The 14,924-nt window shown below is 42.0% G+C and overlaps 1 protein-coding gene across 1 annotated transcript in view; it reads left to right on the forward strand.

Moving 5' to 3' along the window:
* Positions 1-14,924, forward strand: part of LOC138583762 (F-actin-uncapping protein LRRC16A-like) — a 76,053-nt gene that overhangs the window by 16,716 nt on the left and 44,413 nt on the right. Inside the window, exon 3 of the mRNA XM_069655737.1 lies at positions 13,124-13,174. Within this exon, the coding sequence (XP_069511838.1) occupies positions 13,124-13,174 (51 nt within the window). The remainder of the gene's footprint in view (positions 1-13,123; positions 13,175-14,924) is intronic.

Here is a 14,924-nt window from a genome sequence, read left to right on the forward strand (position 1 = left end):
ACCTGACCTAGACTTCCTGCACTTTATACCTGAGCTGCAGTAACACAGTGACACCTAAGTAAATACAAAAAATGTCCATTAAATGCTTGTAAAAGATGCACACACCACATATTTGATTTTGCACATATATAGCTACCAGTCGCTTTCCATCCGCGATCCTAACCATTGACCAGGATGCACTTTGGGAAGAAGGCACGCTGGCGGAGGCAGTGTGATGCTTTGGGCAATGTTCTGCTGGGAAACCTTTGGTCCTGCCATTCATGGAAACGATATTCCTTTCAGCAGGATAATGCGCCCTGCCACACTGCAAAAATGATTCAGGTATGGTTTGAGGAACGCGACGAGTTCAAGATGTTGACTCAAGATCTCAATCCAATCGAGCATCTGTGGGATGTGTTGGACAAACAAGTCCAATCCATGGAGGCCCCACCGTGCAATTTACAGGACTTAAAGGATCTGCTGCTAACGTCTTGCCAGGTATCTCAGCTCACCTTCAGAGGTCTGGTGGAGTCCATGCCTCGACCATATACCTACACAATACTAGGCAGGTGGTCATGGCTGATCGGTGTATATGCCATGACTTACTCCTGGTCGATATTTCTGTGTGAGAGAGAAACGACATTACCAGTGTGGTCCTTCTTATAATAAGGTTGAAATGTCTCACATGTTAGAGGCTGAGTATCAATCGGTCTCACTCTGTGGTGTAACAGTCTCCATTAAGCTGAATAGGAACATGTTTCCAGCCTACAATGGCCTACAAAAGCCTCCCTGGAGAGATATTACCCACCACAGAGCCCGGCTCCATGCAAGCCCCGCCCACAGTCATTCATCTTCATTATCTCATAGGTCAGGGTCATCGTCACTCAGACACTCTTAGTAATATCATTGACCCTGGCTGAGGTCGCTCGCCTGATTTGTTTTTTATATTCTAATACCGTCTACTATCGGGTTTCACAGGATCACACAGGGGAAATTAGGCCTTGTTATTTCAATAATAAAAATATGAATGTCTTAATATAACTTCTGTACTAAATCTGCACAACTGGTGTGACTGGTCCTCTCCCATGTGAGTGCTGTTTGGTCTAACTGAGTGAAGAGTGTGAGCTGTTGTGTGTGACAGTGTCACGGCCTGGTTTGTACAGCGTCAGTCTGCTCTCATGTGATGTCATTGAACGGGGTTTATAGGTCGCAGCAGCAGTCGGCATTGATCGGATGAAAATGTCATAGTAAGCAGCTACAAAAACAGTCTAATCAATGTCACGCTCTCTGTCAAAACACTGAAAAGATCAAAATAAGACAACCTGCTCAGTGAGTGTGTCTCCTCCACGGAGACTTCACTCATTTTTATCGCCTGTATGTTGAGAGTTGAGTTTAAAGCAGATCAATACAGAACAGAGGACAGTGGAAGCATGCATGATATCAGACAGTGTGTCTCTCTGCCTTCAAGGACTCTGTCACAGACATTTGCTGGAACACGTGCAGCTGTTTTTCAGCAGCAACAACTGCACTGACTTCTATAGCAGCGCCGTCATATGTTTTTGCTGCATGGTTGGTTTTTATTGTGTCCTTGCAGTTGATGTAGCATCACTGTTTTTATCGCTGCCTCGTGCAAACCTGCAGCCTCCCACCTCCTCCATTGTTCTATTTAATTTAATTTCAGTGTTTTGTATAAATAAGCTCATTGTAAGAAATAATATTACAAAACATACAGTTTACAGAGCTGATAGTAGACATTGTAATTGAAACATTCGCCCTTTTACCCCCCTGCTCCCTGTGTTGTAGGTCTGTGTGTGCAGTCATGTGTGTCCATGGTTCCACGTGATCATGGAGGTGGATTTTGACACATCAGCAATATGTTATGTTAGGATATTGAGTTTTTTTATAACCCTGACTCTAAGAAATATAATCCTTTTTTTCAAAACCTTAAAGGCTATTTTAGTCTTTAATGATAAAACTCGTTTGAAGTTTTTTTTTCCCCATGAAATCCACCAAATTAAAGGGATTTCCCCGTTCTCTAGTTTCCTGTTTCCTGATTCCTCCTCTTATAGGAAACCACATGTAGGTTTTCTATAATTGCCGCCTCCTTTTGACCCTTTTAACTCTGATTATATAAATCTGATGAAGATAAGAGTTACTTAACGTTAAGGGAAATATCATTCATGATCTAAAGCACACAAACTGTGTTTTATCATTGAGATCAGTGTTCAGCTCTGCGTGTGTTAGTGTGTGCGTTATTAGTGCCGTCTGATGTTATCTACCCACTCCAGCGGGGAACCATGGGTAATGCCAACATCAGCCCAGAACGGGATCCCTCCTCCCTCCTCCCTCCTCTCCCTGCTCCGCCTTTGTCTCTGTCGGTCCTTTCTTCTTCTCTCTGTCATACCTGTGTGTGTGTGTGTGTGTGTGTGTGTGTGTGTGTGTGTGTGTGTGTGTGCGCGCACGTGTGTCTGACAAAGCACTGTACTGCAGTTTGAGGAGGTTTTTCCACTCTTTATTGCTTCAGACGTAAGAAAAATATTCCCTCCACCTCTGCACTCTCTTTCTTTCTCTGTGGTTCTCACTCTTTCATCCCTCTGTGGTCTGCAGTGATATCCTGTTTACCCAGAAACCTTGGCTCCCCATCACATAGCTACACACCCATCACACACACGCTCACACAAACCCCTCCCCATTGTGTCTGGCTGGCATGCTGATGAATGAATGAACCCCTGTGATTATTCCTTATCTCTGTAACCTAAACACACACGGGGTTCTTAGAGGACGCCCTGCAGGCTGACACCATTCTAACAGAGGAACCCCCTCCCCACTATCCCCCCCCTCCAGGGTCCAGTTTAGAAATCCAATTTTAGAGCACGCCTTGCCAACCTGGACTATAATCTTAATCTGAAAGCACAATCATTTAATCCCCCTGCCCGGCCCTTTGAACGCTCTGTCAGCTTTGTTGTGTAAGAGACAAATTTGGAGGTTTCACGCCTGTTAGTGAGTCAGTGATACACAGGCAGCATGCAGGGATAAGATATGCTAACATGCATTAAATTACCTTTATTGATTGTAGCTGGTTCAATAAAAAACAGGATTTTTTTCACTCAAAAGACAAATTATTATTTGCTTAAGGCTGATTTTATTAGTGTTTCCATCCGTTTAAATCATCACTTTATTATTGTGATTATTTGCTGACACTCATATTCTCACTAAAAACAGAATTGTAGCAATAGAAAAAATAAAGCCTGAAATGAAGCATAATCAAACGGCACATTTATTCACGCCCAAGCCGGCTGCAGCTGTGGCCTGACGGCACCAGCCAATCAAATCTCTTCAGGAAGTGTCCCACTCAGCCGCCTTTTGTTCCTCCCCACGCTCCCCTCCTCAGCAGTAAAACATCATGATGAGCGGGGAAGTGATAAAAGAAAATTGATGTCTCTCCATTATTGCTGCTGGTGCTGCAGAGTGAGGCTGATACACGCTACGGGGGAACAGTTGATCCAAATTGGGATATCCAAAAATTGGAAGAAAAAGCGGCGTGTATCCTGACAAAATGATTAGCAGATTGGCTGCCGTACAACAATGTTGCATTATTAAGCATTTATGCTGCAGACGCAATTATGATCCTTTGAATCCTATAAACCACAATAAATATGAGAGTCCAAGGTGTGTAAGGGGGCTACAGACAGACAGCCACTCTGTCTGGTGGCTTTTGTTTTGCAGTGTGTTGCTGTTTTATGTTCATGGGTGTTTTTTTGTGTCATTTTTACTTTAAAAAGACCAGACTGTGTATCATGTTCTTTGTACTTTCACTGAACCTTTCTGCGCTGTGAAAGTGGACCACGTACCCACATTGTGGTGTGGTTTTGGCGCAGCGTGAGTCTTCAGTCATCACAGGACGAGACCTCAGCTGCTCTGTCAGCAGCTTGTCTTGGCAGCAGAGAATCAATTAATTGTAAAACAAATTATTTCTCTTCCTGAGTTTAGAGACGTGAGGAGGCTGTTTTCTGGGACCAGATTAAGTTCAAGTTGGCCTTTACAGCAGGTTCTACCGTGGAGATCTCTCCTTTTTCCTGACTGAGGTTCCTTCTTAGTTTTCGCACCCTATCATCTCAGATAAGTGGTTATCTTTGGCTTCAGAGCCAAATCCCACTGCAGGCGTGTGACAGGAAAACAGAAGAGAGTGCTTCCTCTGCAGCTGAGCTGAGGGGGATTATCATTTTAAGATTGTGGTCAGGGTTATTGGAGGGTTGTTTTGGCAGATTTGATTGCAGTTCTAAAACTGACAAAGGTGAGTTAAAACTGGTTATTAATATTTTCCGCATTAAACTTTATGCATTCATCCTTCTTTCGACAGACTCGGCCATACAAAGGACAAATCCATAATGTTTTTAGTAGCTCAGTAAATGGCTTCGCAGGAGTTATCACTACTTTTATCACTGCCTCGTATTTGAGGTTTTCATAGGTCCAAAATGTTGGACCCAATTGGAGTTGGACCCCTGGACAAACCATTAACTAGAAAACCTACCTGAAGCAGAGAAGTAAAAAACATTTTAAAAAGGGAGAGAGACCCAATCTAAAGGTGACCTCTAGATGATTATTAGACCCGAGACAACATTTATACAGAGAAACCAGAAACATGATGTCAGAGGCAGCTGAGTCGGTCGTCTCAATCAGAAGGGTGGGGGTTCGATTCCTGACTGCTACAGTCACATGTCCAAGTGTCCTTTGGCAAGACACTGAACCTCAAATTGCTCCTGGAGGCGTAGACATTGGTGCATGAATGAATAAATCCTGATTGGAGGCACTTTACTTCGCAGCCTTTGTCCTCAGTGTATGAATGTATGTGTGTGAAAGTGTTAATGTGTAAAAGGATGAATCTCAGTGGTCGGAAGACTAGAAAAGAGCTACATAAGTGCAGTACATTTATCATTTACCATCAGTTAACAAGTATGATTATAGAACCAGTTTAAAGTCTGAGCAACTAATTCCAATAAAATAAACATTTTTGTGTTTATATACAAAGACACATTTGACACATTAAATGGTAAAATGGTAAATGGAGCTTTTCTAGTCTTGCGACCACTCAAAGCTGCTACATGTCACATTCACCCTTTTACACAAGGATGACAAAGGCCTAAGTGCCAATCTCCAGTCAGGATGTATGCCCATTTATACCCGATAGCTGCTCCTTCAGAAGCAATTGGGGTTCAGTGTCTGCCCAAGCACACTTCAACATGTAGACTGTAGCAGTCAGGGATCGAACTCCCTTAAACACACAACTTAAAGTCTAATTTTCCACTCTGCACCAACAATTAATTATTCTGGGAGAGAAAAAAAAAGTTCTTTAGGTGGGGTATTTCAACCGGTGTACATTCACAAAAAGCCATGGATTAGTCATCATCCTTAATGTCTTTACTCCCGAAATGGAAAAACCGAAAATAAATCATGTTTGAAATAGGGAAGTCCATGTGATGTTTAACTGCTACTGTTAAACGGTGAACGGTTAACCGGTTAAAGTGCACATCCCTAGTTTGAAAACACAGGACAAATTCTGAACCATCCCTTTGTATTGCTTGCAAATAACTTTCCCCTTTGGGCTTATTCATTAGCTCACTGTGGTGCCCAAGGACGCTGTTGACTCTTTACTGTCCCCCTCAGGCTGGAGGGTAGAAAACAGGTTGGACAGTTGGTGAGAGATGCACCTGTGGCTGTTTTCCCCCAAAATAGCTGTAAGGGAAGCAAAAAGTCAACTCCATACTCGTAAGTTTGAGCAATGTTTCTGCCTCATTGAAAGTGTTTTAAAAGGTGCTTTTTTCATTTTTACAAAATAAAAACCTTAAGTGGAGCTGTGAAGATCCTACCTTGCAATTTTTCTTTGCACTATTCTTGCCCTGTATGATTTTGCTGCTGTATGTTGAACAGCAGCCTGAAGAGTCTTGCTCATATATTGCACGGTGTTACACCATCCCTGATTATTCATAGATTAAAGCTAAGCCGTGTGTGTGTATCCTCTGCTCCATTGTCTCTAGGTGTATGCATGTGTCCTCCGTTGAGTACATTCACCCACACAATACACAGAAAAACATAGGCGAACATGCATATTTATACTCTTATATATGTACTGTATATATAGGGAAAAGTAAGCATAAGACGGGACCAAAGGTAGCACTGCTGGGAAGAAAAGATTGAGATTACACTTGACCGTCTGCAGGTCTGTTGTGAGGTGCCTTATGTACAGTATATATTTCTTCATGGTGTGGTGCAACTGGCGTCCAATTTGAGATAAGGAAGACAGAGTGTGCAAGAAAACATTTTTCCTCCTCCACAGAGCTGATTTTTCTGTGCAGCAGTGTCTCAATTATCTAAAAGTCACATCCACACCATAAAGTCTCACATATAGAGTGCGTGCCGGTTTGAAATGGGCAACATGGCCATTTTAACCCTCTGGAACCTTCTGTAATTAAATAGTGTATGTTTTGAGTCAGTGAGATTGGGCTTGAAGATGGATTGAGGACATTTAAAGATTGAAGAAGAAAGTAAGAGTAGGATAAGAGGAGGGGAGAAGACCACCGCATCAGGTCTAAAGCTGGCTGATTGATTTCAGTGTATTAAAAGCTCCTGTAGGACGGGGTCATCCCAGCAGCATTGGTTTTAACAGAGATGAAACGGCTTTTAAACACTTCCCTTCATTAAATATCTTCCTCTCTGATTGGATTTAAATCTTGGCTCCTTATCAGCGAAGCAGCACTTACAATCTATTAGGTCATTTCACTGCTCTGCCCTTCCATCCCCTCTAATACACTCTCTGCTGTCCACTCTGCTTCTCTCTCTCTCTCTCTCTTTTTTCTGCATGGCCCTAAAGACACTCTGATTCGACTGTGCTGCGTTGACAGTTTGCAGCCAGAAAATCATGACTCATTAATGTTACACTCCGACACATGCACATGCAGGACGTGTTGGCATTAGTTATGCAACAAAGAGTCTGTGTCAGCAGCAGTGTGGGGATGAATGTAATTGTGCTGTGTTCTTTGTTTCACACAGCTCTGTTTGTATTAGTGATGCAACAGATGATTTAATAGCCTATTCTCAATAAAAGAATGTTGAAAAAGGCCCCTAATGTTTTGCAGGAGACCAACGTGATTTGATTTAAATAGGTTGTTCGTAGTCCAACACCTAAAGGTGCTCAGTAAAACCAGTAACCATTGTATTCTGTGACTTAAGATCAAATTAACTTTTGTGTCAAGTAGGGCTGCGTGATTTTGGCAAAATGATAATCACGATTATTAATCATGGTTATTTATTAATTATAGGGACAACATTTTTAATGTACTTTCACATTGTTGTTTTGCTTTGTGCCGCAGATACAGGCTTCTTTGCATATATTTTTTCTTGCTTACTTGACCTTAACCTTAAAGCTGTTTTGGGGGGGACTGGTGTTTCACCTTAACGAGTGACTCGCTCTCTTCCTGTTTTAGCCTAAAAAGCAGCGTTCAAAACGCGGCTGACTGTCAGTAGCCTACATGACACGTTTGCACAAACAACACTTCAAAGACGTAACAGATAAGTATATTTTGAGCTCGTAATGAGAAACACCAAAGAGGCATTCACGAGGACAGCTACGTATTCTCTTCCTGTTTACAACAGCTGCTGTAACTACGACAACCACAGATGCACTCCACTGAAAGTCGCCAGTTTTTTGAGATGCAGCAGAGTTTTTCTACAGACGGAGCATGCATTTGTTTTGTTTTTTTAATATATATAATTTTTTTGGCTTTTAATGTCTATTTTTAGATAGAGGACAGTGGCGGAAATGGGGGAAGAGAGAGTGGGGACGACACGCGGCAAAGGGCCGAGGGCGGGAGCTGAACCCGGGGCCGGCGCATCGAGGACTATAGCCTCTGTATATGGTCGCCGATTTAACCGCTGACCTAAACCGGCGCCAGAGCAAGCATTTTGGCAGCCAAAATCGTGATGAATTAATATTTGATTAATTGTGCAGTCCTACTGTCAAGTCATTAATCATCAGATCAGCAGATCAGATCAGCCAATATATCACTTAGTCTTAGGGGAACATTTTGGTAACTGCAATTTTTTAACTGTTCTGCCAAGAAATTCCAGATTCCACACTATTATGTGTCCTTTAATAATGACGCTACATTTAGCTGCAGTTAGCTACATTTAGCTGAATTTAGCTACAGGCAGTCACCTCGGCCGTTCTTTAAAAGGCTGGCAGCGAGCAGAAAATGCTAACTTTGCAGCAACCCTAAAACTTACAGCTTTCTCTCTTAAAGTTCATTTGTTTTGCTGATTAAATACATGGTGTGTTAAATAATGAGCTGGAGGTGCTAGTAGGTGGATTTGGTTAGCTTTGGTCACAGCCAGTCTATCTTTTTCCATAATTTATGCTAATTTAAGCTAACAGGTAAGCTCACATAAATATCTGCAGGAAAGCAGAGTGTATTTCCCACAGAGTCAAACTATTTCTTCAAAGATGAAGTCAATTCAAGAACATTGTGAGTACATTAGTATACACATGGAGTCTACCCAACTTATCTGGCAAGAAACTTTTTTTTCAGCATTTTTTATTTATTTGTTGATGCCGCCCAAGTTTTTGGAGACAGTGCAGTGAAGGAAAAATGTGAAACAGTGTGATAGATAGCTGTAATGGAGCGTGAAAGCACCCCGGGACATGACGGGCGAATAAAAGCATGTTTTGGGGGGTAGATTTCCTGTGGCTGAGAGCTGCCACAGCTGAACGGCTGCAGATGAAACGTTGCCCTGTGTTCTTGCAGAGACTCGGCTTCACTGTAGGCCAGCGTGAGCGCTGCTTAGGGGCCGAACACTCATTGACATTCTCGGGCGAGGCCTGGCACTGCAGCGTGCTACTTTCATGTGTGAGAGAGTTTCTATCAGTGTGTGTGTGTGTGTGTGTGTGAGAGAGAAGATGTATTCACAAATGCTTGTAAGGCAGCATGGGCTAGCGGTTACCATAGTAACAAAATGTATGTGTGATCGTGCACATGTGGGTTGGGTCAAATTGAGGGGGGGAGGAGGTGGGGTTGACAGTTTGACAGATAAAAAGATAATCTGGGAATGGTAATACAGTGAATGGACACACACACACACACACACACACACACACACGCAGAAGACAGACTCACAGACTGTGGGTCTCTTGCTGACCCTTTAATGGGATTTGAGACCTTGTCAGCTTTTTCTCATGGTGTGTTTTGAGTATATCTGGCTGTGTGTGCGTGTGCGTGCGTGTGGCATGTGTGGCAAGCCAAGGAGACAAATGGTGCTCTAGAGCCTGTGGCAGTTATCCTGTATTTTAGCCCCTAGTTTGTGTGTGTGTGTGTGTGTGTGTGTGTGTGTGCGTAATACAGTCAGAGAGAGAGAGAGAGAGAGAGAGAGTAATAGCAGATGCTCTCTCTGGTCTTCTAGACATGCTCCAGTGCTGCTGCCATCTGGTTGGCTGAGTGCAGCTGAAGGCGGGATGATGGTCGCTGTGAAATCATTGGCTGAAGGGAAGGCTCAGGGCTTTAACTTCACTTAAGACAGAGAGAAAGAGAGAGAGGGGAGAGAGGTAGGAGGACTGTTACAGAGAGGAGGGGGGTTATGGCTTTGTCCACTCAAAAGGGCAGATGGAGAGAGCAGTGTGAGAGGGCAGAGGGCAGTCATGCATCGACAGGGAAACGATGGGAGGATTTAAAACTAAAGTAAAATCTAAGAGTCCGTGACAACATGAATCAGTGTTTGAGATAGAAGATACAAAGTTCACTTAATTTTTTTAGGCAGGCAGTCATAAAAGTGTCCTTGTGTCCTGCGATGCACTGGTTGATTTTCTGCTCTTTAAGGCTGGACAGAAGAGATGAAGCCTCTGGTCGGCCCGCCCCTCAGAGTCAGCAGGTTCTTGCTCATAACTGGTTGTGACTGTGGCTGGAGCTCTTCAGCCCCTGCAAACCCACTGCACCCTTTGACCAAGCCCGGAGTGTTTTACACGCACTGTTACAAATTTAATGCTGTCAGGTACACCTAACCAGGGCTTGTCTCTATAGGACATAAAAAAATACTCAAGAAATGTGCACCAGAGGTTTTTATTTTTTTAGTATGGTTTCACAATAACCCAGATTACATCATGAGGGTTATTCGCAAACTTTGGAAAGTCCCTCAAGAGCCACAAAAGACATTTTACAGATGTTTTCATGGACTAAATAGGACGGCAAGCAAATACACAAAACAAGAGAACGAACAAATTAAGAAAACATCTTCATCAACACATGCACAGCATTTAGAAGACGTGCAGCAAATACAAAAATGCTGCAAACAGAAAAATGCTGCAAATACAAAAACCTGCAAGTGGCCCAGAAGACAACAGAAAATGGGGAACTGTTTCTGGGGCTCAATATAAAGTGTTGAACCCGACCGGAAACAGCTGGGATATGTTTGTTGACTCATTTCGGCTATTCATCAGTGGTGTTGGAAAATGTGTTTATGCTAGTTATGTGCTGTACTGGCAGCGTTTTTGCATTTGCTGCACGTTTTCTTAATGCGCATGTGTTGTCAAATTGATGAAGATGTTTTCTTAATTTGCTTGTGCTTTGTGTAGATGCATGTGTTTTTTGCAGTTGCTGTGCATTAAGCTCTCAGGGCCCCCATAGCAAACAAATATGAATGGTTGTCTTTTGTAAACATCCATCAGTGTTTGCAGGCTGATTTTTTTGGGTTAAAATTTTACAGTACATAGGTAGTGTGAGCACCTGTTCTCCTATGTTGTGAGGCATTATAACCAACATTTCAGGCGTGCTCCTCATGCTTTCACCTACTAGGACATTTGGAAATAATCCGGTTAAACCGTTAGCTTGTTTTACAACAATGTGAGTGTCCCAACAATCAACGTTTTATTAATGCCATCTGTCCCCAGATATCAGCAGGTGCTTTTTAATGAAACTAGGGGATTCTTCTCGGGCATACCTGCACACACAGTACGTAAATTAAAGCTATAGTCTTGTACAGAAATGAGACAAAGACAGAGAGCAGGCGAGTTGAGCCCAGCAGTGGTGGCTGGTGCTCTTTACGAGAGGTTATCTTTGGTCACACAGTCCGAGCTGTCTGCCACCATCACATCAAACCGCACAGAGGCTGCCTGTGGAGCTGAGCCACAGAGGACATGCTTTTCACCGGCGCCTCTCATCCTTCTGTTTCTTTTTTCTCCTCTTTAAAGAAAGATGGCGACAGTTTATAGACTTTCCTTGATCTCGTTTACTCTTGTGTTCTCTCTTCACCTCATTCTCTGCTTTCTTTCCCTCCCTGCTCTTCATGCCAGGCTTTGTTTATGTTTGTCTCCCTCTCCTCTTCCATCATTGGTGATATCTCTATTTTCTCTTCTGTTTTCAAGCCTACTGTCCAGTCCTGTCTCACCTCTGATAAACCTTAATGCTCCCTCTCATCCCACTGCTGTCAGCTTTTCATTTCCTTTTACACCCTTACATGCTTCTTTTTGCACGTTTCATCTTCTCTATTAACAGTTTTTTTTCTGTCTTCATTTTATCTTTCTGCTGCCTGTTTTATCTGCTGGCATTTTCTCTTCCTTTGTGGCCTTTTCTCTTCTTGTTTTACGTTGTAGCATTCAGAACCAGCTGGCCTGAGTTGCTTATCTTTGGAGCCAGGAGGCTGTTTTTTTAAAAACATTTGTGACATTACAGTTCTATGTCAGTGTGCTATCAGAGGAAAGGAAAGGGGCTTCCTACAAGTGTCAGAAAATGTCAGCTATGATGTTGATGGAGACACATACAGTAACTACCTAAAAAAAAAGATATATGTCCCTTTAATGGTTTTAAAGGTCAGACATGGTTGTTATTTGACATATTATTTGACAGGAAAAAACTAAGTGTCGTGACACATAAAGGTAAAGGCAGCACTCTGTACAGTTAATGCCATTATGGCTAAAACAGATATTCAGTGCTAACGCTGCATTCATGTGCTGTTGGAATAATCGTAAAACATTGTTTCTGAGTGAGAGAGTTCACGCCAACACACTGACCGAAAAAAAACGACAACAGTCTGAGAAATGTATTTCATAAGAGTTGATAAACTTACAGTAACATTACGCAGAAAGGTAGCAGAAGAAATTAAAAGTCTGATTGATGGTCTAAAACTTTAAATTCATTTATGTATATAAATATATACATTATATATAATATATAAATATTTTTTTCTCACATTTAAGGTTGTAATTATATGATGCCGATTGAACTGTAAAATACAACATTTTTTCTTTGTTAGCGTCAATCTTGTTTACAGATTACACCTTTAGGCTCCTGAATGCACCTAAGTTGGAAGGAACCAAACTCAGGAAATGAAACCATCCTATGAGCACTTGAATGCAGCATACGTCTCCTTCAGCTCTTAAGCATCAATTTGAAATGATGTTCAACGTGTTTTACTTTGAAAGGTCATTTGTGTTTCCCCTTGTTGAATTTTAAGTTGTTCTGCCTCAGTATGATCACCTTATCTGTAAAATGAGTTGCACACTATTTCCTCATAACAGTAAGCGATTGCAGCTCCCTCGAGCAACCAAATGACTCTTCAAGGCTGCTCGTCCTGATATAGGAATGTCAAGTTCATGCGTTCCAGTTATCCCTCCTCAAGCCTTGATTTCTCTCTCACAGAGCAGAAAGAGAAGCAAACCGAGTCCTCACTTTGTGCTCTAATAAACAGTGGCAGCTGGTGTCCAGTTCGCTCAGCAGGAACAAACAACACAAATAAGAAACCAAGAAAAACACACACTGACCTATGATGGCCTCGCTCAGAGAGGGGGAGACCAATAAAAACAAAGACATCCTGGATACATGGGATAAGCTGTGTGCTGAGATGTAAATGTCACTGTCTGTTTAGGTTTGTTTTCAAGTAGAGAGGAATCTGTCTCCTCATTGTCATTCCTCATTTTATCTCTCTTTTCTCACTGACTGACATATTTTAGAGTCCCTAGCCTTTTCATCTCCATGAGTCAACACGGGAACTCTCTGTGTTCTTTGTCATTTCCTTCTTCTTGCTTTTCAGAGCGTATAGTTACAGCAACAGAGTGTATATTTACTGCTACATGCTCATTATTCCATCTGTTCTCTCTCTGTCACAGGCCCTTGCGTCTCACCGAGCCTACCTCCTGACAGCTCGCATTCCTGCCAAGGTAAGAGTCAGCAACTCGGTGAAGTTCAACAGTTATTCCAGGAGCTGCAATGAAAGAAGTGAAAGAAATTACAGATGAAGATGGCTCTCATCCTGAAACCGCAACAAAATCTTTGAGGCCACATTCATATTGAATCCATGACATGTCATTCTGTCAGCGTCAAATGAAAACTTCCGTTGAAGTTTTTTTTTCCAAAAAAACAAAAAATCCTCATAAATGTTTAGATTTTACAACATTTCACTTTCATTTTTTCCAACATTTCCCTCCGTTCAGAACTTTTGTAATCCCTGTTAGTTTCTGTTTGAGTGTGTTTGAGTCCTGAGATCAAGGCTAAAGTAGTAGCTGTGTGTGTGATTGTGATCAAACAGCTGGTTGACATTGATCACGGGGGCCATAATGTAGCGCAGATGGAGACTGTTAGCACCATCACCAGCACTGAAACATCTGTCATCATCTTTACCACCATCATTGTCACCATGAGCACATTAAAACCAGCCGTGCTGTAATACTGTGCAGATGTTACGAAACACTTCCTGCAACAACTCAACTGCTACTGCTGTCTCCAGCTGCCAATAAAAAAACTTCACATCAGACTTAAGCTTCTGTATTGTGGCTGGGTCTGCTAGCTATTAAAACAGGCCTGCAATTAATAGAAAACAATGTATGGACTTTAATGAAGAGTTCAGGTACTGCATGGAGAAAATACCTGTTTGACAAAGAATTTCAAAGTTCTCGTTTGGATTTTCAGACAGCAGTTGACAAAACCGTTGCACCCCCTCGACCGTTTTGTGTCTGTGTTAGAGCTTTGGATCATTATTCCTGCCCTTCATAAGCATACGGATGTTTTCCATTTGTCATATAAATGCAGAAGGTCCCTTTTCCAATTATTCCTGAGAATTGCAATTTAATTTCATGGTCCATTGTTAAGCTTGGACACAGCCCATGGCAAAAGAATCTTGCCTTAAAGTCCATTTGGTGTTTGTACTGGAGCTTTCAAGAATATCACATGGCCACCATTATCATCCTTAAAGTGATAATCTCAAAGATTTTCATTTAAATAAATGTCTGTTAAGTCTCTATCTATCGCCGAATGAGGTAACACAATGGTGATTGATTCTATGGCCCACTGATGAAAGCCTTTGCATTTGCAGAATTACTGTCAGTATTATTGTCTTTGGTGACTTTAGTGGGAAAAAATCACAAGCAGCGCCCAGTCAGTGATGCGTTTTTCATCAGCCAGCAGTGGTTGGTCTGCTAGAGAGGGTAGGCGGTGCTAAGTGGCTGCTTTTCCAGTCTCTGCAAGTGTTGCGATTAAACAGTAATCTACTATGGCTGAACAAACAAAGAAAAGATCGATGACTACAGATACAACTTCAACAATAAGTGAAAATCCAAAGAAAAAGAAACAAATTTGACGCTCAGATGAAGGCAAACAGTCTAAAAAGGAAAGCGACCGTCAGCGAGGAAAATCAAGAGTTAAAACCAGAGGCAACTGTGGACGTCACATATGCGACACTGTCTGGATATCTGGGAAGTGTGCTATAATATCATCTGTAATTGCACACTGAGCCACCTAAAAGTGTAGATGAATATCATGTAACATGATTGAACGCTCAAGAAATGCTGCTAATAATGCTAATGCTAATATATATATGTTTTCACTATAGAACATGCAGTGAACAGGGAATCCATGATGGTATGGCTGCACTATAATAACGTTTAAAATATGAGCATTTTTTATGCATTACAG

This window comes from Semicossyphus pulcher, unplaced genomic scaffold (assembly GCF_022749685.1).
Source record: "Semicossyphus pulcher isolate SPU_LCO1_2020_fin unplaced genomic scaffold, fSemPul1.0.p SCAF_9, whole genome shotgun sequence".
Lineage (NCBI taxonomy): Eukaryota > Metazoa > Chordata > Actinopteri > Labriformes > Labridae > Semicossyphus > Semicossyphus pulcher.